The 24,782-nt window shown below is 44.4% G+C and overlaps 1 protein-coding gene across 2 annotated transcripts in view; it reads left to right on the top strand.

Moving 5' to 3' along the window:
* The first annotated feature begins 7,129 nt into the window (after positions 1-7,129).
* si:dkey-16l2.16 (ras-related protein Rab-35) overlaps positions 7,130-24,782 on the top strand; it is a 31,905-nt gene continuing 14,252 nt past the window's right edge. The window contains exons 1-2 of one of the 2 annotated variants that reach the window (XM_028814918.2): positions 7,130-7,408; positions 22,784-23,480. In XM_028814918.2, the coding sequence (XP_028670751.1) occupies positions 23,420-23,480 (61 nt within the window). In that variant the 5' untranslated portion in view covers positions 7,130-7,408; positions 22,784-23,419. Of the gene's footprint in view, positions 7,434-22,783; positions 23,481-24,782 lie in introns of both variants that reach the window. The other variant, XM_051934547.1, reaches the window with a different exon arrangement.

The raw sequence follows: 24,782 nt of genomic DNA, 5'->3' as shown, positions 1-24,782 counted from the left end.
TTCCATATCGACGTGTCCCACCAGGGCAATATCATAAGCTCCGTCAAGCGTTCACAGAGATGGAAGAGCTTGAGATCATCCGCAAGTCTAACAGTGAGTGGGCCTCCCCACTAGTGCTTGTTTGGAAGAAGAATGGTGATCTCAGGATATGTGTGGATTATCGCTGGCTGAACACGCGCACAGTCAAGGACGCACATCCCTTGCCACACCAGTCTGACTGTCTCGCAGCTCTGGGAGGGAGTGCCATGGACCTTACCTCTGGCTTTTATAACATCGCAATGGCAGAGGAACACAAAAAACTTACAGCTTTCACCACACCCATGGGGCTGTATGAGTTTAACAGGCTCCCGCAGGGCCTCTGTAATAGCCCTGCAAGCTTCATGCGCCTCATGATGGGTATTTTTGGTGACCAGAACTTCCTGACGATGCTCTGTTACTTGGATGATGTGCTAGTGTATGCACCCAATGAGGCTGAAGCCCTCAAGAGGCTGGAGATGGTCTTCAGCAGGCTCCATGCTCATGGACTGAAACTGGCCCCCAAAAAATGCCAGCTACTCAGAAGAACTGTGAGGTTCTTGGGGCATGTTGTGGATGAAAGTGGTGTCTCAACTGACCCTGACAAGGTCAAAGCTATCACTGCTATGACAGAGGCTGACCTTATGATGGAGGATGGCTTAACGCCATCACAGAAGAAGATCAGGTCATTCTTGGGCATGGTCATGTACTATCAGCAGTTCATCCAAGATTGTTCCAGTATAGCTAAACCCTTGTTCGCCCTGACTGCTGCACCTAAGGGGAGGAAAGGGAATGCACGAGGTGCTGCTTCGTTCAGGAAATTACATCCAAGTGACTGGAGGCAAGAGCAGCGTGACTCATTTGAACAGTTAAAATCTACTCTCTTAGACTCTGTTGTCCTTGCACACCCTGATTTCAGTCGACCATTCATCTTGTCCACAGATGCCTCGCAGGATGGATTAGGTGCTGTGCTATCTCAGGTCCAAGAGGGTGAGAGTAAGGCACGCCCCATTGCCTTTGCCAGCAAGGCTCTCACCCGTGCTCAGAGCAACTATCCAGCGTACCGTCTAGAGTTTCTGGCACTGAAATGGTCTGTTTGTGATAAATTTAGCCATTGGCTAAAGGGACACAACTTCACCGTCTGGACCGACAACAATCCGCTAACCTACATCCTCACAAAGCCCAAACTCGACGCGTGCGAGCAGAGATGGGTAGCAAAACTGTCCCCATACAACTTCAGCATCAAGTACATCTCTGGTAGTAAGAACATTGTTGCAGACGCCCTAAGCAGGCAGCCCTTTGTCCAAAATCGTGTTTGCCAGAGGCTCATTAAAGAGCCGTACAAAGCACTGTTAGAGGAGTCGGAGCAGGTTAGAGAGGGCATGGTCCAGGAGGCATTTAGAGTCAGTGCTAACAACCAGAGTATCAAGTGCTCATTCCCACCTGAGAGCCTTAGACACTGCTCTATGACAAGCGGTGAAGTGTCTGCGGTCCTTTCAGGTCATATGGAATGGGACCAAAGAGCCAACCAGAGGGTGGTCACTTGGTTGGCTCAAGACCTGGAACAGCTAATCCCACCTGGCCAAGATGCCTTGCCTGTCTTCTCACTCCAAGAGCTCCAGGATGAGCAAAGGAGAGATGCTATATTGTCCCAGGTCATCCCATTTGTCACCCGAGGGAGGCGGCCATCAAGGAGAGAAAGGGCTGTACTATCGCTGAAGGTTCTTAAGACTCTGAAACAATGGGAGAAACTGAAAATGCTTGATGATATCCTGTACAGGGTATGTAAAGACTCAGTGACTGGGAAGAAGCGCCACCAGTATATGACACCTTCCTCCCTAGTCACACATGTTCTTCGTGGTGTCCACGATGATGCCGGTCATCAGGGTCAGAGTAGGACACTGTACCTGGCAAGGCAGAGATTTTTCTGGAGTACCATGGAGCACGACGTCCGAGACTATGTCAAATGCTGCAAACGCTGCGTAGTCAGCAAGACACTGGAGCCAGAGGGGAGAGCCCCACTCGAAAGTATCAAGACTACATACCCCCTTGAGCTGGTTTGTCTGGACTTTTGGTCTGCAGAGGACTCCAGAGGAAGGAGTGTGAATGTATTGGTGGTGACAGACCACTTCACCAAGATGGCCCATGCTTTCTGCTGCTCAGACCAGTCAGCAAAACAAGTTGCACGCCAGCTCTGGGATAGATATTTTTGTGTCTATGGATTCCCCCAGAGGATCCATTCAGACCAAGGGGCGAGTTTCGAGAGCCAACTGATCCAGGAGCTGTTACAGATTGCAGGTGTGAAAAAGTCCAGAACAACACCTTATCACCCAATGGGGAATGGCCACACTGAGAGGTTCAACAGAACCTTAGGGAACATGATCAGAGTCTTACCGCCCAGGGATAAGATTAAATGGCCGCAAATGCTGCAGACATTGACTTTCGCATATAACTGTACAGCTCATGAGTCAACTGGGTATGCTCCCTTCTACCTGATGTATGGGCGGGTCCCTAGACTGCCGGTGGATGTTATGTTCCACAATGTGGAGAGGAACAGTGATATCATTGACTATGATAGCTATGTCAGGAGAATGAGGGATGACCTCAAGGAAGCTCTCATCTTGGCCCAAGTCAACACTGATTCCAGCCAGCGGCGCCAGGCAGACTTGTACAACATGAAGACAAAAGGTGCAGACATTGAGGAAGGAGATCGAGTTCTCTTGGCAAACAGAGGTAGATAGATAGATAGATAGATAGATAGATACTTTATTAATCCCAATGGGAAATTCACATTCTTCAGCAGCAGCATACTGATACAATAAATAATATTAAATTAAAGAATGATAATAATACAGGTGAAAAAAACAGACAATAACTATGTATAATGTTAAATATTAACGTTTACCCCCCCTGGTGGAATTAAAGAGTCGCATAGTTTGGGGGAGGAACGATCTCCTCAATCTGTCTGTGGAGCAGGACAGTGACAGCAGAGGTGAACGTGGTCGCAGGAAGTTGGCTGACAGATGGGACTATACACTGTACACTGTGGTCTCTAAAAATTCAAAGTGCCATACATACCACATCAAAAACACCATTAATGGATAGGAGAAGATTGTTCATAGGAACTTGATCTTGCAAGCTAGCTTCTTGCCAATGGTAATCGAACAGGAAGTGGAGCCTTCCTTTGATAGTGGCTCTGAACCAAGTTGGGACCAGTGTGATGTGGAGAGAACTGCCTCTGTGACTGGATCAGAAGTTGACCCTATAGAGCGTACTGCCAGTTGGGTAGCAGAGACAACCCCTTCAGGGGTTCCTCCAGAAAGAGAATGTGCATCATCTGAACCTCCTGAAGTATCCCCTGACAATGCTGTGCCAGAGGCTGACAACTCCCAAGCAGACAGTAATGATGTAAGTAGTTATGCTGGACCATGTGCTGTGAGTCAGTGTTGGGGTTGAGACAAATAGGGCCAACAACAGTGAAACGGATAGTATGCATGGTGCAGAAGTGCCAGAACTGAACCACAGTCATCCTGAGGACCAAGTAGCCAGAGGATCAATGTCTGAGATCACTTTGATACACGATAGAGCACCAAGTAACACAGTAGGGCACATCAGAACAAGAGTAGGAAGGATAGTAAAACCAGTTAACAGATTGATTCAGAACATGACGCAGAGAAACAAACAAGCTAGTGGTGGTGTTAGTGGGTTAGCCAAAACTTTATTTTCGTGAACAACCGTCAGTTATCCTATTGGAATAGTTCAAAGTTAATTAGCAATGTGTATAATATGTATAATTCTGTTAATTAAGTTCAATGTTGGAGTAACAGTCATTTATTCATTAGGATGAGATTGTGTATAAGGCACCTTCTTACGCAAGTGAACATTGGAAGTCTGGCCAGCTTCCTTTTGACACTTTCCCTTTTGGTTGGGAGACGGTTTTGTCGCACATAAGAGTACTGTGATGTACTGTGAGAAAATAATGACATGTTATGTTATGTTACTGTTATTCAGAACTCTGCCATTACCTGACCCTCAGTGTTTTGAGAAGTTCAGAGGGGAGTATGTGGCTGAGTTAGTTTGTTTTATTGTGAACATTCTCAAAACTATATTTTTTTATACTGAAATTCTTCTGTTTTATATATTGTGAATTTTGTTTAATGTGAATGTAATCATTGTATCTGTTGTATATAGTTCTTATTTGTCTGTTGTAGCAGGGGGGGGCTTTAATTAATGTAACACCCATAGGACGCACATGTGACGTACAGCAGGCTCCTGGCAAAAGCTGGAGGACGCTTTTGCAGGTAAGGTGCTTCTCAATGCTCTCCGTCTCTTGTATAAGCTGACAAGTTTTAAATGAGTGTTTTTCTGTCTGAAACTGAGTGGAAACATCACACCACGTGGTTGTTGATGTGTTTTGAGGGTCTGTTGTCACTTTTGGTCGGCAGAAGTGGATTTTAAAAGTGTTTGGTTTAGCGGAGATCCAACCTCATTGGTATTTTGTTTGGCTTGCTACAGGAGGCAGAGAGCGCCTGACGTTACATGTGCTGACTGTGCCCTTTACTGCTTGTCTTGTAGGTATGTTGCAACGTTAATTATTGTCCTTCATTGTTGCTGTTTATATTCAATTGTTAAATTTGTATTTATCGTATTTGTGTATATATGGTTAATTAAAAAAAAAAAAAAAAAAGCTGGAGGACGCTTTTGCAGGAGACAGAGAGCGCCTGACGTTACATGTGCTGACTGTGCCCTTTACTGCTTGTCTTGTAGAAAAAAGTGGATGACGCTTTTGTAGAATAAACGGCAGAATTTGGGTATTGCTGTGTCTGTCTTCTTCCAAATCACCAGCAGCCATTCTAAAGCCGCTACACCATTATATTAACCATCATTGATTTAGAATTCCTTCTTTCTTGCACTTTATTGTATTTCTCTTTATTTTTGAGTTAGTTTTTTTTCTTTCTTATTACTTTATTTATCTTCATTATTGATTTTCAATTCTTTCTTATTATTTTATTTTTCTTTACCATTGCTATTAATTTGTTTGCTCCATTTTTTTATTATTGACTTTTTTAAAAATTTGCCTTTATCATGGTTTTAAGAATCTTTCTGATTATTTTTTATTTGTATTATTGGTTTGTTTTTATTGCTTATTATTTTATTTATATTTATTATTGATTTAGAATTAATTCTTTCTTTTGTATTTAATCTTTATTTAGTATTGATTTATGGATTTTTCTTCTAAATATTTCACTGAAGTTTATTTGTTATTGATGTAGTTTCCAAGAGGGGTTGAAATCTAAGTAATGAACATAGACCTCAGATTTAATGTCTGCAGTACACCATGCAATGCATATGAATCAGTGACATGTCATTTGGAATGGGATTTGTTAAAAGCATTGCTAATGTTTGTGATGCACAATCTGTTGGATTGACAAATACAATGCATTTAATTAGTATAAATGTTTGTGATGCGCCATCTGTTGATCTAACATGCCATGCATATGTCTCTGTGATATGCCATTTGGTATGGGATTTGTAAAAGCAGTATTAATGTTTATGATTGCGGTGGGTTGGCACCCTGCCCGGGATTGGTTCCCTGCCTTGTGCCCTGTGTTGGCTGGGATTGGCTCCAGAAGACCCCCGTGACCCTGTGTTCGGATTCAGCGGGTTGGGAAATGGATGGATGGATGCTTATGATGCGCCATCTGTTGGAATGACAAATACAATGCATTTTATTAGTACAAATGTTTGTGATGTGCCATCTGTTGAAATAGCAAATGCCATGCATATATCTGTCTGATATGCCATTTGGTTTGGGATTTGTAAAAGCAGTGTTAATTTTATGATGCGCCATCTGTTGGATTGGAAAATACAATGCATTTAATTAGTATAAATATTTGTGATGCGCCATCTGTTGATCTAACATGCCATGCATATGTCTCTGTGATATGCCATTTGGTATGGGATTTGTAAAAGCAGTGTTAATGTTTATGATGTGCCATCTGCTGGAATGACAAATGCAATGCATTTTATTACTGAAACGTTTGGGATCTTTTGGAATGACAGAGACATAGCAAATGGATGGAAACACAGAGTTACCCTTTTAAGGTGGATTATTGATTTTTGGTTATTTTATTTCTTATTAAAACTTTCCTTAGTATTCATTTATAATCTTTCTTCTTAATATATTATTTATTTTTCTTTATTATTGATTTAGTCTTATAGTATTTCTTTTTTGGGTATGTTTTATTTACTTGTATTGCTGATTTTTGGATGCTTGATGGTTTCTAAATATTTGGTTTATTTTTCTTTATTATTAATGAAGGGTTCTTTTTTTTTCTTACAATGTTATTTATCAGTAGTTATTGTTTTATTATTTTTTCTTATTTACTTATGTATCATTTGTATAATTGATGTAAGATTCTTTAATTCTAATTTAATCTTTATTTGATTTTTAGTGCTCTCTTTCGCCTAAATTTTGATTTAATTTTCTTTACCGTTGATGTGGGATTCTTTCTTTGTCCCTAATATGTTCCTTATATTAATTAATTATTATTTTAGATTTCTTGCTTTTTTATATTTATTAATGTTGTAGGGCGGTTGCTTTCTTTAAATTAACGTTATTTTATTTATTATTAATTTTTGGATTCCGCCATTCGTCGTTATGTTTTATCATTTAACGCCTCTCGTGTCTGCATCTTGACCCCCGGCCGTCGCGTTAACCGAGTTTTCCAAGCCGGCCAGGTATTCACAAATGTTCCCCACCCCAGTTAGATTTCTGCCCTGCTCTCGATGCTGCGGCTTCAACCTCCGCAATCCACAAGTGGATTAAATTGGCTCGTAAATGGGGACAGTGCTGTTTTTTGAGACCTGATGCCCGTCTGCCGGTGTCCGACCATCTGCACTGGCACTTTCCTTTTCTTCCCTTCGCGCCAGTGTTTGTTTTCATGGCCGCACTTTCCTTTTCTTTTCTGTCTTTCTGCCTCCTTTTCCTTCGCGGTCTTTTGTTTTATTCTTTTATATCGCAGGGAGAGGCACGGCGGTGTGGGCGGAGTCTGGAATGAGCGTCTTGTGACGCGCGATGACGTATTCGCCAGCGCGGGCGGGGCTCAGCTCCGTCGGCTGTGTTCGTTCTCCTGCTCGCCCGATATTCCGCTCCCTCGCCGGCTGACCGCCGTCATCTCCTTCGTCGGTTATTGCCAGTCGTCACGGCCTGCCATCGTCCGGAGCTTCTACCACGTAACGAAAGCAAGCAGTGTTGGTGGGCGGTATGTAATCTCCTTGTGGCTGCTCCTCCTTTAACTCGCAGCTGGGACGAGTGCACGTCTTCCCCCGCTTCGCAGAAATCATGTGAGGAGCAGTAGCGGCGGAGCCGAGGAGGACCGACGGCAGGGAGGTGAGTGAAAGCGGCCTGCTCGGGAGTTGCGGGACGAACCAGGCCTTTAAACTGACCCGGGACGAGGCAAGATTTGGGAAGAGGAAACCCAGTTGGTTACGGATGGAGGGAGGGGGGTTGTCCATAAAGTCACTCACAGCCGAAATGGAGGAGCCGCTGGAGTCCTCGAAGGGGAGGGGAGTGGAGAGGCTGGCGAGTTTGTAACTGGACAGGATGTCAGTCCGGAATACCGGGGCTTTGGAACTGGGAGTGGGCCACAAAAGTGGGCTCCGCATGGAGATAAACCAGAGTTGTCACGAAGTAAGAGAGGGGCACTCGGAAAGTGAAAGTGGCCTGTCGAGAGAGAGAGAGAGAGAGGAGGGAATTGCGAGATGTTTGAATCCGACAGGCCAAAGGGGGGACCCCGCTAATTGGAAAAGTGGCCGCGTTGGTTAGGCAATTGACTGGTCACAAAGGGAGGGGACGAGTATGTGGTGAACGCGGCTCTGTGGAGAGAAGCACCGGGAGGGCTGTTAGAAGACAAATTAGTGGTTGCCACTTAGAAAGTGAGGCCCACTGTGCAGCCGTTAGCGGTCAGTGGGCCACTCCGAAGGTGCAGGGTGTTGGAGCTTTACGGGGATAATGGAGAGAAAGGAGGCACGTTTATCGTGAAGGTCCTGGTGCTGCAGACAAGGCATGTGGACCAATCCCCAATAACCTAAAATGACACCCAAAGATGAAAGGGACACTCGAGCAGGTATCAGGTGAATGAGGAAGGGCAGGGCAGCAGATGACTGTGTGGAAGACAATAGGAGGAAAAGAGGAAGTTAAAAGGCGAGGGTCTCATCAGGGCAGCGATGCCTCAAGTAAAGGTAAACATTGTGGGAAACGGACCTGAGCAGAAGTTGTACAACACCGCAGAGGGGGCGCTCAGTGATGGACCTTCCATCATGACATGCAGTCGAAACAAAAACTTTCAGAAAGTTGAAGAAGTATCTGGATGAGATACTGGGGACAGTTCAGCAATTAGATAAAGAAAAAGAGTTGGACGGACTGAGTTTGTAAAGTGGCTCAAAGTCTGCCTTTGCTCTTAGGCTTTAAATCACAGCAGGCCACCCATTTGCTGTCTTGAAAGAATTTCTGTGGGTGCCATGCAGTGGTCTGGCATTGTGTGCTGAAGTTACTTGGCTTATGTTGGTTTTTGGCCGTTGGGGATGGCCCCTTCTCCCTGTAAGCCCCAGATGTTGCTTGAGGCATCTGTCTCCAAGATTGTAAAAAAAAAGGGAGTTTTGAAATTTAATTCTGGTAAAGCATCTAAAATACCACAGATTTGGGGTTTTGAAGATGAAAGCTTTTCAGAATGCAGCTGAACTTGGAAATTGGAAGCTGAACTTAAACCACCATGTATGTCTATTTATGCCCGAGTGGATTTAGAGAGCATTCTCAGACGGTCACTTTCTGCACACTTTGTCGTGCTGTAGATTTCACGAGAGATGGATAATTGGGCTGTTTTTGCCCATCACTCTGCGCTCAGTAATAATAAAGTGAAAACATGTTTTCAGAACGATGTGTGTGTTTACACGTGCAAGTAATCTTCTGGAGTTCTCCTTTGGCAAAACGCTCCGACTTCTTTAACCTACGCACAAAAGAGTTAAATGTCATCATTGGCCAACCAAAGAATCTGAAAATGAGCATCAAGCCCGTGATCGTTGCTCTTGTCTTATATATGAACGTCTATGCATGGAAGTGTGTGTGTGTCTGTCTGACCGGCCCAGTAGTGAAAGATGGAGTCGGGGTAAGGGCTCCACCTCTGAGGGAACAGAACACTAAACGTCTACGCGTCAATGTGTGTGTCTGTCCGGCCCGGAAGTGAGAGGTTGAGGGTAAGGTCTTCGCCTCCGAGGAAACAGAAACTCGTTTATGTTGCTAATACAGAAGCGAGGCGAGCACGTCGGCAAAACGAAACCTCCTTTGAAAGACCAAGTCGCTTAGCCTCTAATGCACAAGCGATGCGAGCACGTCGACAAAACAAATCCTCCTTGGAGAGAGACGCCCAGAAGAGTTCCCTTCAATTACCTGACGTCTCTACATTTCGATTTTTTTTTTTTCCTGACGATTTCAGTCGTTTCTAGGACGCCGGGCTTTTTATAGTTTACACGGCTAGTATTTTTATAAACACGTTTTTAGTCCTTCATGCACTGTGAAGTGAGGAGCATTCATCTGCTTTTTGCATCCTCAACCTGAGCCCCCAAAGATTCAATGTATGGACACGGGCTGCTGCGTCACCCGATCACACCGTTTCAAAATGCATGCAGCAAATTGCTGGATGAAAACTGAACTGGCCTTTTTATTTTTAGATTTCCGTTACAGGATTGCATGCAGCGCATTCTTTTCTGCTTGGCCGTGCGATTTGAGTTCTGCAAATCCGTGGGCTTCTTGCCTTACATCCGGTACTGCTGGATTAATAATATTTATTTTAATCTTCAAAAGCACTAGTATTGAGTTAGATTACTTGTTGTTTAAAAAATGTTAATGCACGTTACTTTTAACACGTTACCCTTATTACTGTAAGTTCAGCTCATCAACAAAAATTTACCGATTTCGGAAATATTGACACAGATTATTTCAAACCAGGTGAAGGAATAATGCGATTGCCTCAGGAATGTGGTCTTATGGACGCTGAACGTGTGTGTGTGAAGTTGACAGAGCGCAACAGACGTGCGCAGACTACAAAATGTAACTCAGTTAAGGGTTTATGTCGCCCGAGACTGATAACCAGGTCCCTCTAACCGGAATGAGGGTTTACATGGCATTGATTTGAAACCAGATTTCTGTGACTAACCGGGTTATTAAAGCGCATGTAAACGCACCGTTTGTGGTTTTGAAGCTATTCCTGTGTAGCTCTGGCTTCCTGTCTTGTTAGACAAACGTGTCTACCAAGGCGCAAGGTTTCTTGCAGACTCGAAGGATCGGCGCTCGCCAATTATCTGTTACCATCTAAATTAAAATCAGCTAACGTTTTTGTATCAGAAGTCAGTAAAGGTAAAATGGATGAAGAAATGAGATTATTAGGAGATTCCCCTCCTGAGGGATGAAGCCATTTCTTCTTCCTGTTCCTTCATCATAATCTGCTAGCTTCAGACGACGATGAGGAGGAGCATACAAGTCTTTAGGTGGAAATATATATATATTGTGACTTTCCCATTGGGATTAATAAAGTATCTGTCTGTCTGTCTGTCTGTCTGTCTGTCTGTCTCAGGTCTTCCTCTCGAGGTTCCCCCTGTAATTTTTGCCGTATTTATTTGACACTCGCACACCTTCCGGGGCCTGCTGCAATGAAGTATCCACACAGCCTGATGCTGTAGTAGGGTGGTGGGTTTGTGATGAGGTGCATGTGTAACGTGGCGCTTAGTCTGGGGGGGCACAATCGGACCACTGCACCTCCTTCCAGCTGACTTCAGTCTCTCGTGTTCTTTCTGCTGAGATGTCCTGTGTGGGTTTTTTTTTTTTTTTACTTTCTCGTATACGAAGTGCAGAGAGAGTATTGGAATCGTCCAAAAAGTCCATTTTGAGATTTTGACGAAACTCGACGTTTTAGACAACCCCCCCCCCCATGAGTCTGAAAATCTCATTTTTGGAATTCTGTCTGTGTGTGTGTGTGTAAACGTGATAACTTGAGTATGCTTTCACTTAGGTTAAGCTAATTTTGCTTACAAGTATTTGGTACAAAGCGTAGAATTCGATCAACTTTTGGGCTGTTTCCGCTAACCCAGGGGTTCTTAACGTCGGTCCTGGGGGACCCCCTGTGGCTGCGGGTTTTTGTTCCAACCAGCTTCTGTTTTTAATTGGAATCCTGGGCTAATTAAGTGAACGGTTATTTCCCAGATTCTGTATTTTGGGAACAATATAGAAATTTAAAAAACTAAGTTTGCTAAAATGAAAAAAAAAAAATTGATGTACTAAGCAGTTATATGGGAATAATGTATTTTTTTTTTCTTTTTAACAATATTTTCATCTTGATGTTTGTTTTTTTCCGGGTGTTCTAATTGTTTAATTAATCCATTGTTTTCTAATCAGTGTGTCTAACGCTAAAGTAGTTGCAGCCTTTCACGATTCCGTGTTGTTTGCCGGCGTGTCTGCTCTGCTCGTTTTTAATTGTCATTATCAAGATGCAATGAAGGGAACAAACTGCACAGAGAAAGGGTAACATAGAATGAAAACAACAAAAGGGAATTAAGCATTTAAATCTATAGCAGAAATGGAAATATTTCTAAATGTCTTATAAATATAAAAGTCATGCTGCTGTGCTTTCTTAATGTAGAATAAGATAAGAGAAAAAATAGCAGCTAATTAATTGAGATCAGTGTTGTTAGTTGTCTCTAATTATGAATCTGGTTGAATCAAAAACCTGAAGCCACAGTGGGCCCCCAGGACTGACCTTGAGAGCCCCTGCGCTAACCGGTAGTGGTACTTTACCTTTTTTATTCATGCAGCTGAAGAGTCCGATTTATTCAACTTTACTTTGATAATAATTGTTCCGTATATTATTATTAATTTGATTTGCCGTTGATGGTTCTTTAATGTACATACTATAAAAATATAATCCTTGTCTTGCGGTTTACTCCTCAAATATCCATCCCTAAATCTGAGTATATGAGAAAGTCAAGGGGACCCCACTTCCAATTCACCCCCCCATCACACAACACTCGGTACCCCAGAATGACAAAGCGAAAACAGGATTTGAGGAATTATTGCAAATGTATTTCAAAAGCTTTTCCTAGCTACGGTATATTTGAGCAGCCTTTCCCATTCTCCTCTGTTGTACATGTTCTTGGCTGATCTCCAGACACATGGCCTGTCCACCTTCTCTCTCTCTGGTTGTCCTCTGCTCTTCCGTTTCCATGATTCTTCCCCAACATTGGGCTCCTCTCTTCTGTACCACTTTCCAGTATTTTCTTTGGTACCTCTGGTTCTCTTGTTTCCCGATCTTCTCAAACCTGGTTACTTCACCGCTGAATGTTTTCTTGTCACCTCCTCCTGGCGTCGAGTTGTTTGTCATGTCGGTCAGGCCACCATACCTTACACAAACTGGACCTTCCTGATATGATCGATGGAAACAGGTGGCCGCCACGGAACTTTGGGTGAGGTTTCTCAAGAGCCTCATTTCCACAAGTTTCCTTTCATGCGCCTTTTTACTGCCCAGGTTGCTGGTCTGATGCTTCACTTGTGCTCGGATTCTTCGGTCAAGTAACACAGATAGCTTTTTTCCAACCTGATTGCATTCTCTGGTTGGTTTCTAAACCTTCCTCTCCGATATGTGAACTTGTCCCCCCTTTTTAAGCCTGTCTCTCTGGAGGAGATTATGGATTATCATTATTTATATCATTTTGTAGCAGCGGTGGAGACTTTTAAAGTGGTGGCCTGTCACTAAGTTTGCTGTGGGTTAGCGGTGGACTTGAACGTTTTCTTGTCACCATCCCCTGACTTGGAATTGCTGGTTGTGTTCTTTCGACTTTGTCGTGTAGGTTAGGCCATACTTGCTTACCACAAACCGGATCTTCCAGATACAATCAATGGAAACCCCTGTGGTGGTGCGGGTCCCGCTCCATGCTCCCTCTTCCAGCTTTGGGAGCTTCTTGAACCCAACGTCATCAATAATGTAACCGGACGAGTTGGTGGATAGGGACAAATCACACGTGGAGCAAGGGGAAGGTGTAAAATGTGCAAGTGCTATTTTATTAAAAGAAACCGAACTAAAAAATGTCCAAAGTGCAGTGCTTCAAAGATTCATAAATAAATAATCCATTAAAGGGTAAGTGTTTAAAACCAGGCCAAAACGAGAATTGAAAAAAAAAAAATAATAAAAACGGCAACAGTCATTGGGCCAAGTGAGCCGAGCACAACTCCTTGCAGGTCTCCCCAGCTCACCCATTGCTCGCTCAACTGGGGAGACTTCAGCAGCCGCAGTCCTCTCACCCCTGACCCCCTGTCTTGGCTCCCTCCATCGGGGTCGGTTGTCCTTCTGCCCTCCTCCTCACCCGCTCACTCGTCCCTCGGATTCCAGGAGAGGACTCCACCTTCCCACTCCTCAGTACCATCACTGGGCACGATCTGTCCCTAGTGTGCCGGGAACCCCTGACCGTGCTGACCCTTCTCTCTCACTCTCATATCAGCCGGCTGGCTCGCCCTCGTTCACTGACCCAATGCCACATTCTCGCTCAGCCCACCTTTTCTTCCTCTTTTGTTTCTTTTCTTTCCCTCGTTTTCCCGTACTTATCCCGCTCCGTGGGCGCAGCATCTCAGTCACGCACCGTGGGAAGCTGGATGAAGCAATTGGGAAAGATCGCACCCTCACATGCGCCCACGGAGACTGACGCAACCAACGGATTATTTAAATCCTGGCCATTCTTTCGGAGCAGTGGCCCCACACAGATGACCACTTTTAATAAACATAATAATTCTTTACATTTATTTAGCACTATTCTTACTACTCAATGTGTTTTACCTAGAGAGTGGGGAACCACTTTAACCAATAGTAACCTGTAGCATCCACCCGGATGATGTGACGGCAGCCATTTTGCACCAGTACACTTGCCACACATTAGCTATTAGATGGTGTGACACTAGAGGGCACTGTCGCTCCTCAAACCTGATAGACCAACGCCCGGGACAGCAGGTAAAAGCACCAAAAGGATCTTTTATTCCTTCTCTTCTCATAGAGGTGCCTTGAAGCACCTCCGCCACCGTACAAAGACAATAATAACAACACCGTAACTCTCCTCCTCTCCTCCCAGCAGCTCTATCACACTCCCTCCCAACTCCGGCTCTCCTGCTGGGTCTCCACTAGTCCTTGACCCGGAAGTGCTTTTGTCTCTCCGACCACCTGACGGGCTGGCACTTCCGGATCTAATACAAAACAGGGATTTTCTTCAGCCCGGAAGTACTTTGGGGCATCCGTCCTCGTGATTACCTCATACTTCCGGGTTATACTGAAAGAATATGTCCCCAGGTACTTGGACAGCTCCTCCTGGTGGCACCCACGGCACCCAGCAGGGCTGTGGATCTGAACTCCATGTCCCGTAGTGCCCTGTGGGAATCTGGGGTATCACTGCACTCCAGGGAAGCTGCCATCTAGCGTCTTGGGGGAAGCAATGTTGGCAAGTAGCTGCCTTCCCCCTTCCTTCTGTTCCAAGGGCGTCCCGGTAATATTCGATCATTTTCCTTAATAAATAAATTACCAAGTATAATATTTTTGTCTCATTTGTTTAACTGGTTTCTCTTTATCTACTTTTAGGACTTGAGTGAAAATCTGATGATGTTTTAGGTAATATTTATGCAGAAATATAGAAAATTGTAAAGGGTTCACAAACTTTCAAGCACAACTGTATGTGTGTGTGTGTGTGTGTGTATGTGTATATATATATATATATATATATATATATATATATATATATATATATTTATTTATATTTATTTATATATAATATATATAAAATATATAAGGTGTATATGAGTGTGTTTGTTGGTTTTATGATTTTATTATCTGTTCGGTGTCCTTGAGAGTTTAGAAAGGTGCCTTGAAATAAAATGTTATTATTATTGTTCTCGTCATCATCAGTTTTCACTTTGACATTCAAGAGTCTTTTCCAGTTGCTCATTGTGACAAAGCCAAACTAAATCCTCTGGGATTCGATGTTCTATAACAAGAACATGTGAAAACTAACAAGAGGGTAAATACTTCAGGGTAAATACTTCAGTACACACTATAATAATACGCACATTATAATGTTCATATTTATTTCTGTGTGTAGTTATGACTGGGTTTCTTTTTGTATTATGTGTTTATTTCAACCAATCTGTGTTCTCTTACACTTGTTTTGGGGGATTTTTTGAAGTTGTTGATTTCTTTTCTGACTTTTTTTTTTTTTTTTTTTCTATCGTGTTCTTTATCAGTTATTTAATTATTTGGTGCATTTTTGCCCACCATCTTGTATTTTAACAATCACTTCTGTTTTGGACAGCTGTTGTTAGGAGATAGTTCCTCATGTTTTCTGTGGCGTCTCCTCAGAGGTTGTGACCCACAGTGAATCGACACAACGGGGTAAAAAAGGGTCTGCTGCAAGTCGCTTCCTCACCGGAGTTGTGGGTTCAAAACCTTTTAAAACTTTTCTCGTTTTGATTTTTATTTGTGGTTCTGACTTTTTTGACTTTTGATTTTTACTTTTTTGACTTTTGATTTTTGTCTCACGTCATGGCTTGGCGATTGTGTGTTTTGACCTCCTGGTTCCGACCCAAATCTGTCACCTGGTGCTCACGGAAACTGTCAGAATGTGTGCGTAGGTTACGCAGAATGCAAAGGCATGTTAGAAAATGAACATTTAGGGACATTCAGAGACTTTTCTTTTTCTGGCAGATGCTTTTACCCAAAGCGACTTACACACGAGGTAAACCTAACCGAGTAACACTGCCTGTGGCCTGTTGGTTCAGCAAGTGTAGTTGGACAGGTAAAGCTGAATACTTGATCACCTTCTGCCACGGTGCCATTTTGGTTTTTTTTGTGGGCACTGCCACTCTGAGAATATTTGGAAACCCATCTTGGAATTCTTCAGGACGCACTTGTTAGTGACATCAAATGAGCGAGGGTATAAAGGTCACTCCCTTCAATTTCAGTGGTGTCTCTGAGGCTAGGGGTAATCCGAAAGTTGCCGGTTCAATCCCGCAAATGCCAGAAGTGACTCTACTCTTTTGGGTCCCTTCAGCAAGGCCCTTAACCTGCCATTGCTTCGTCCTGGGTGTGATATTAATCTGCATCCAGCCCTGCAAGTAGGCCTTCCAACCTGCAGGGAAAAACGTGGGTGTTGGTGGCAGAGTTGCCACGTCCAGCCACCATAAAAAACCTCCCAGTGTTCCATTCCACCTGAACTGGTGTGGTGCTGAGGTGTCACTTGTTGCATGGCTGCACTCGAGTCCTAATCTGGGATCCTGAGTTGGTTTGCCATGTGGTGGGTGTGGTGATACGCCGTATCAGCGTGTGCTCCTAACCTCCTCTCTCTTCAATTTCAGGATGTCCGAACTTGTTGGATAACAAACCTGTTCTTTGTGAAAGGCCCCCTTTTCCTTTCTGAAATCCTGGTTACGATCCTTTGCTATTGTGTTTTGACTCTGAATTTTTGATCCGTGTTGTAGGTGTTGGCGAGAGGTCTGTCTGATTCCCAGTTTTTTGACCTTGGCCCGGTTAACTGCTACACTTTCTGGTCTATTTCATTTTTTTTTGTCCTCTGTAGCCTAGATATTCTGTATAAAGAGAGACAATGTTGGACTCGTGATTTGACATGAAATTGTCTTTTCCCCAAAGTTTGATGTTTTGGACCCTCTGGTAACAATTTTACAAACAGGCAAGAAAATCTGATCTACTGCCCAGCCCTGCCCAGGGCCAGACCTAAATTAAAAGTTGAAAGATTACAAGGAGACAATCAAGATAGAGACTGGTTTGAGCTAATGGACGCAGCAGAAGCCAACTGTGAGACTGTGGGTGCCATGACTCCATGAGAGGTGGATGGTGTTTGCATGTGTCAACCCTGGGAGAGGAGGTAGAATGGTGTACGGCTCACCAGCCCAATGGTCATTTGTCGATCATTACGGTTTTCTGATTTTGTACAGCATCTTTTATGATCAACTCTGCCATCCCATCCAATTATAACAAACGTGGTGCATTAAATACGAAGGAATGCAATGCAGTGCAATACATTGACGTGTGACCTGCTGTGTGTTCACGTTGAGCCTAGGAAGTGGGTTGTGTTTTGAGTTTACTGTTTTACACTATGAAGTTATGAACTGCTGTCTGACTGGAACAGGTGAGTTTTTCCTTTGGGGACCAGTAAAGTTCAGGCTGTCCATCTATTGAATCTAGTAATTTGGTTAGCTACACTAAAACTGCTAAAGCTGTCTGTCTCTCTATCTAATTAATTAATCCTGCCAACTATGCTAAAATGCGTTAGACAGCTAAAGCTTCATTAAGCCTAAACAAGGCACCAAGTTCAAGCTCAAAGTGCGGCCTGGCAGAGACTGACCTGGAACAGATGGGCGAAAGCAGAGAATTCCCGGGACCTGACGCTGTTGCGTCGTCCCCAGCCAGGAGCGAATGTGCAAGCGAGTCGGGCCAGGAGGACTCATCAATTCCAGAAGATTAAATGAAACTGAAAGTGGCTTTACCTTTTGCGTTGTCAGCTACCTACCCCTTGTGAGCCAGTAACATCGACTCCAACTGGGTTTCCCACTTCACCCGCAGAGCACGGAGAAGACCGAAACGATCTGTCCATGCTCAAGGGAATGATCACTGCTCTCAGGATCATAAAAAGAGCTCAAGGATAGTATAAAGAAGGACATCAGTGATGTAAGGAATAAAATGCGTTTGCCGTCTGTCTCTCCGCCTAATTCTGTTATCTTGCCAACTATATTAAAGTGTGTTAGTTGTCTGTCTCTCTACCCGAGTTAGTAATCCTGCCAACTACACTAAAACTAATTTGGCTGTCTGTCTCTCCCTCTAATTTAATAATCTGGCCAACTTTACTAAAATGCATTAACTGTCGTCTCTCTACCCGAGTTAGTAATCTTGCCAACATTACTAAAATGTGTTAGCTGTTTCTCCCTCTAATTTAATAATCTTGACAACTTTATTAAAGTGTGTTAGTTGTCTGTCTCTCTACCCGAGTTAGTAATCCTGCCAACTACACTAAAACTGATTTAGCTCTCTGTCTTTCCCTCTAATTTAGTAATCTTGCCAACCACACTAAAAATGTTACCCCTCACTTTGTCCCTCCATCGAATTTGCTCGTCCGTCCAGCTACTGTGAAATGCTTAAGCTCTCTGTCTGCCTTTCCATATTCACGTCAGATTTTGTGATCCTACCAGGCAGACTAAATCTACTACATCTACATGTGTGGCTGTCCATTGTCATTTAATAATCCTATCAACTATACATAAAACATCGAGGAGAGGAAGATATGGAAAAAGACGACCCGCAGTGGCGACCCCTAATGGGAGCAGTCGAAAGAAGAAGAATACGAAGATTGTGTCCCCTTGTCGGTCTGTGTTAGTATTCCTGTGAAGGATGCTAAAAATACTATTTCTGTCTGCCCGACTCTCCATTTATTTTATTTCTCTGGCCTACTATTATAACATTCTCTCTGTGCAGCCATTGAACTTTGTAAGCCTGTCCTCTATACTGAAATAATGTTTGTCCTTCTATCTGTCCATTTTGTTGACTACTCCTATACTAAAAATACTCGTTGTCAGTCTCGCTCACTGTCTATCATCTGTTAGCCAACCCGCTATATCCTAACTACAGGGTCACGGTCTATCAACTATGCTTAAATACCGCGTCTGTCCGTCTATGATAGTTGTGATCTTGTCTAAAAATATCTTCCCCATGTTATTTAATAATCTTGCCAACTACGCTATAAACCCTATACTGTCCTGTCAGGCTAATTTGTTTTATTTTTTTAACATTTTATTAAAATCAAATAACATTCCATACAAGCAAGTCACGTTTTAACAAAAGTAGGTTCAGTTCAGGCTAATTTAATTAGCCAACTATCTATACCACAAAACATCAATTCTGTCGGGAGGAAAGGACGACAATCCTAACCACGTATTGTGAGAAGCTTGTGTAAGACGACCCTAAGCGTTTGAGGCAACGCTGCCAAATACTAACAAAGTAAAAATGTAAACTTTGGACCACTGAAAGTCTGGTCTAGTAATCTTTATTTGTCCCCAGAGGGCAAATTTGGCTTTTTACAGAAGCTCTTTAAATGAATAAATAGATTCAGAAACATCCAAAATAGTGAAATAAAGGCTGAACTGAGTCTGTCTCTTAGCGACTATTGTGTGACACGACAACTTATGGGACTAAAGCAGAGACCCCAATTGTCTTAAGAACGCAAGGTAACATGACCTGTGTGGAGCTGTGAAGCATGGAGTTTGAAATTCTTTAGCTAAGGTGGGTAGAAACCTCTGGCCCCAACTGTTCATAGTGCCTTTCTTATTTGTTCATCTGTCTAGTTAAGTTGTCTGACAGGGTAAACTGGGATTTCACCTCGGGAGAGCCAGAGTTGGATTGTGTCCTCTGTGTCCTGGGCATGGTGACGTGATGTGCTATGAGACCAACATTATTACGCCTGCTGTCCAAATACAGCTGTTTGTTTAGAAGGTGGGAGTGCAGCGAGCGAGAGTGTCGTGTACACACTAAACTTGGTCTTGTCAGTGTGTGTGTGTTTGTGCGCCCTTGGCCTCACTTTGCACGACACACTCGGCCCAGTCCGCTTTTCTCTTCCGACTCCTCACACACCCTGGTTTCGCCTCCTCAGGGTTTCCTGTCTTGTGTTTCAGTCGGTGCCACTTATCAGGTCGAGCTTTCCTGAATTTTTTTTTTTTTTTTTTTTGTGATCCTTACAGACGTCATGCCACAGGAATGCAAGCAGTTTTCTTATCCTGTTCTGGTGGGGGACTTACAGGCAGGGGTCATTTGACAACTAGCCAAATTGAAAGAGAAAATGGCCCCCGTGGGCACTTTTTGCTGCTGTTAGCCGGAGACATGGCAGCACATGGTGCAGAGGAGGCACTCAGACCCAGCTTTGTTTCACTGGGCTGCCTGTCAGAAGTGCAGGCGGCAGTCTGGAATGTTCCGGAGAGGAAGAGAGAGAAATGTCAGGGAACGACTCGTTAAAAGTCACTTCCCAGTATTTACAGTCCAGTTAATGCCACTGCACTGGGAGCATTGGAGCAGCTGGCAAAGAGACGGTATGTGCACGTCTGTCACAATTTGAGGGCACGGTGACAACTGCGGAGTTGTGGCTTGTGCAGGCAAGTTAGCTCAGCACTGTTTAGAGGTCTCTGATGCCCACGGTGCCTTGCTCAAGTATACAGACCCTTTAACTTTTTTTTTTTCACATTTTGCTGTGTGGCACCTTGATGCTAAAATCGCTTCAATTCACTCCCCCCTAATCCCCCAAACCCATCAAGCAACACTCAATACTCCAGAGTGACAAAGCGGGAACAGGAGTTTAGAAACTTGTGCAAATTTATTACAAAAATAAATGACTAAAATATCACATTGACAAGAGTACTCGGACCCCTTTCTACTGTATGCTCAGGTGTAGCTGATTTTATGGATCATCGCCGAGAGGACTGAAGTCTTATAAAGTGGCTGGACAGATTAGGAAAGGCACACCGCTGACTATACTGTAGAAGGTCCCACAGGTGAGAAGAACAAGCCGTGAGTTTGAGGGTGGGTAGGGTCCACGTGAAGCCCACATTGCATACCGCATATACTCGTGGATAAGTCGGGCTTGATTTTATCGTATAATTTTATAATGTCGGTCATGTAAGTCGAATGCAGAAAACTCACGCTATTGGTCCAAGAGATTACGATATGCTAACGCCCACCTGAGAGTAACCACGGGGCACACGGCCTTTTTATTTCTATGTATTGTGCCTACGTGACCGCACGGTAATACCCAAACTATTCCGAAGCGACGTTTGCACTGATTTGTGTTTTTTGTATCTCGCACCTTTATCGTAAGAGCTTCCCTTATCTATGATGGAGCGGTCGATCAGAAGAAAATACGAAGCTGGTTTTAAATTAAGTTATTAAAGTCGCGAAAGAAATTGGTAACTGTGTTGCTGCAACGTAATTCAATGTGTCTGAGAAACCGATGAGCGAGATTGGAGGAGGTGTAAAGATGTGAAAAAAAAAATAAAATTATTTTTGAACGGACATATAAGTCGGGGTCTGATTTTATGAACGATTATATATGGTAGATAAAATAAGGGGTCACATTGTAGGGTGTAGGCTTGGTTTGTGTAGTCTACTTCTATTGCAGGCGTGGAAAGATGTGAGTGTCAAGGGAAGTGAAGGGGGTGGCAGGGGATGGAGAGGAACGAACAGTGACATTTACTTCTGGTACCGAAAATCCCGAAATGCTGGTGCAGTACCGTTTTGAATTTGGGTTTTTCGGTACTTTGCTGGTAGCCGTATTCTGCACAGCCTTAGTCTACGGGGTGGAAACTCTTTTTATGAACAAGTCGATCAGTGTCGAAAAACAGGGTGGTCATTGTCTCTTGAATGTCAGCTATGGTGGTTTGGAGAGAAAAAAGAAATCGCCCAAGTCGCCTGCACGATTGTAGAGTAAACACCACAGTAGAATAATGCAACCCGTCCGCTCCGCGTGATGCCACAGTGTGGACTAAATAACCAGAATGTATACCTAGCACCGTGATTCCTAACCGTTATGGTGTCACGACCTGCTTTTTCACATTGTGACTGTGAATTTAGTGCGATTGTCTGAGTGGGGAGGCGGGGGGAGGAGTCGGGTAGCTTCCCTCGATGAATCGAGCGAGATCGTCTAAGAGGGGAAGGGTGTGGGGTGGTCCCCCCATCAGTGAATCAAGCGTGATTGTCAAAACGGGGTGGTGGAGGTGTGCGTTAGATGAATCAAGTGCGTTTATCAGCGCTTTTCCGCACGACCGTCAAAGTAGGGGTTGGGGGGGTCGGTGTGGTATAGCGGGTCCGAGGCTTCAAAAATATGGCCAGTTTTAAATCCAGACCGCCGTGTCACTCTCTGTGGGCGTGATTGCATGACCGTGGGGGAGTTAATGCGGTAATTGGGGCGAGTTGCACGTGCTGGTGCGATCATTCTCAATTGTTTCATCGACTTACTGCGGTGTGTGATTAAGGTGCTGCGCCCACGGAGCCGTATAAGTATGGGCCAGCACAGGAGGAGAAGAGATCGAGGGATAAAAAGGAAACTATCGCGAGGAGGTTAAGACGAGTGAAGAGCACTCTTGGGAGGACGATCTGGCCACCGAGATCGGGAAGGCCGCACGAGCTGGGGCCCCGCGAAAGAGCGTAGGTATTGGCGCTCTGGGGCTCATTCAGTAATCGAGTAGAATGGGGCACGCGGGACGGGAGACCTCCCTATGGAGGTGAAGGGCGACTGAGTGAGCGCGAAGGGAGACGGGAGGAGAGCCGACCTCGGACGGGTCTGGCTGCGCAGTTTTGTAGGCAGCCAAGACGGGGGTTGGCAGAAAGGAGTTTGTGGCTGCCGAGTCTCCACCGGAGATCAGGAGGATTTAGAGACTGCATTTTAACCTCTGGATTTATTGTGATTTTTATCCTAAAATGCTGCCACAGTCCGCTAGCGGGCTGGGAAAAGCTGTGGGTAGCGGAATATTCGACAACTACACCCTACTCCCATGCTATTAACCGATTCCATGAATTTTTGGGTCTCCTCGTATGTCGTTTCCTCCCCAATGCTCTGTTCACAATTAAACTCTGCCATGTTGACCCCCCATTCTCACATTGACGCTTCTGTTTTTTGTTGTTTGTTTTACTTACAGAGTGGCTGTGGCTGACAAGTCGCATCGAGCGAGCGAGCGAGCAGGAGAGACTTGAGAGGGCCTGGGGTGTGAAATAAGAGATCCCGTCCCAGCAGTGGGTGCCACCTGACCTGAACGAGACGGAAGAGTCGTGTGACATCAGCCGACAGACTTGCGCCCAACCTGACTGTGCCCTCTCATTTTATTTTGTTTTTTGGCTGTGGTCATTTCTTCCCTCTTCCTAGCCCCCCCCAGGAAGGGGTGGGGGAGGGCGAGATCCCTTTTGTCAAGCAGCTGGATTTTTGTGTCTTTTAGGGGGTGGCGGGGGGGGTGCACTCTGTACGCAGTTTGCACAGGAAGACCAAACCTGAGCAGCCGGTGGGCACTTGGACAGTGAGCAGCTTTGCTTGGGTGTCCGATTTCTCCCCCCCACCCCTCCACCCATCCCCTTCAAGGGTGTCACGCATTTTGGACGAGAAAGTGGAGATTTGTTTTCCGGGACGTCAGGTGTCCTCCCAAGAGAAGTGGAGGCCACAACGGCAGCACGTGGAATTTATACGTTCTGCAAAAAAAAACAACAACCACCACCCGTTCAAAATAACAAACCACCCTGGTGCCTTTTTGTTGTGACTGGAGCCGGGAATTGTGGGAGAAGCAATGGGAATGGCAGGAAAGGATTACGACCACCTGTTCAAGCTGCTCATTATTGGAGACTCCAGTAATCTCTAGTTTTATTTTTCTGTTTTTTTGCTTTTGCTTGGTCATCTGCGGCAGGATATCTCCGTTGGCCTGAACCCGCAGCTGTAGGCCTTCTGCTTTTCTGGCTGCCCTGTCAGGATGTTGCACAATTGGCGGAAGCGGAGAGTGATTTTTTTTTTTTTTTTTTAATTTATTTAATGTTATATTCCTCTGGTCACAGTGGTGGAGCACCTCCTGATTCTTGTCACTGCGGGCCGCTGGGAGGGACCTCGGTGCCCAACCCACCTGGTCTCGCAAATTGTTTGACATTTTTTCCAGGTCACATTTTAACCAGGCTGTGCCCTGCACTTTGAACCCGCTCGAGGAAGCGGCTCAGCCCCCATCATGAGTGCTTGTTAAAAGCCATCCCAGATAGTGGCATTTCAGAAACCTTCATCCTGTCCTTGTTGTTTATACCGTGGTGCCGACTGTCAAAGGCCCTTCGTAAAATGGAGCCCATAGATGTGGCTGAAAAGAATGAATTGAAGTTCTGCACCAATTTTCCAAAAATGTGTAGAATTGAAAATACTTTATATTTGATAAGGTGCCACATGAGAGGTTGGGCATCAAACTAAAAGAAGTGGCAGTTCAGGGTGATGGAGGCACAATTGGTTCAGACATGGGAAGCAGAGGGTGATGGTGTGAGGGACCTCATCAGAACTGGCCGATGTTAAGAGTGGTGACCAGCTGGGGCCGCTGCTATATGATTTGGATAGGAATATAAGGAACAAGCTGGTTAAGTTTGCAGATGATACCAAGATAGGTGGATTAGCAGATGATTTGGAATCCGTTATATCATCACAGAAGGACTTGGATAGCAGACAGACTTGGGCAGATTTGTGGACGATGAAATTTAATGTCAGTAAATGTTAAGAATTACACTTAGGAAGTAAAAATGTGAGGTGTGAATACACAATGGGCGGTCAGAAAATCGACAGTCCACCTCATGAGAAGGATTTAGGAGTCATAGTGGACTCTAAGCCATCAACTGACAAGCAGTGTTCAGAAGCCATTAAGAAGGCTAACAGGATGTCAGGTTATATAGCGCCTTGATGTGTGGAATACAAGTCACAGGAGGTTTTGCTCAGGCTTTATAGATAGATAGATAGATAGCACACTGGTGAGGCCTCATCTGGAGTCCTGTGTGTAGTTTTGGTCCCCAGGTGACAAAAAGGACATAGCAGCACAAGAAAATGTCCAGAGAAGAGCGACTAGGCTGATTCAGGGCTACAGGGGATGAGTTAGGAGGAAAGATTAAAAGAGCTGAGCCTTAAGGAGATGA

Source organism: Erpetoichthys calabaricus, chromosome 12, assembly GCF_900747795.2.
Source record: "Erpetoichthys calabaricus chromosome 12, fErpCal1.3, whole genome shotgun sequence".
NCBI lineage: Eukaryota > Metazoa > Chordata > Cladistia > Polypteriformes > Polypteridae > Erpetoichthys > Erpetoichthys calabaricus.
The sequence above is the reverse complement of the archived record's forward strand: the minus strand, read 5'-3'. Positions and strand labels throughout refer to the sequence as shown.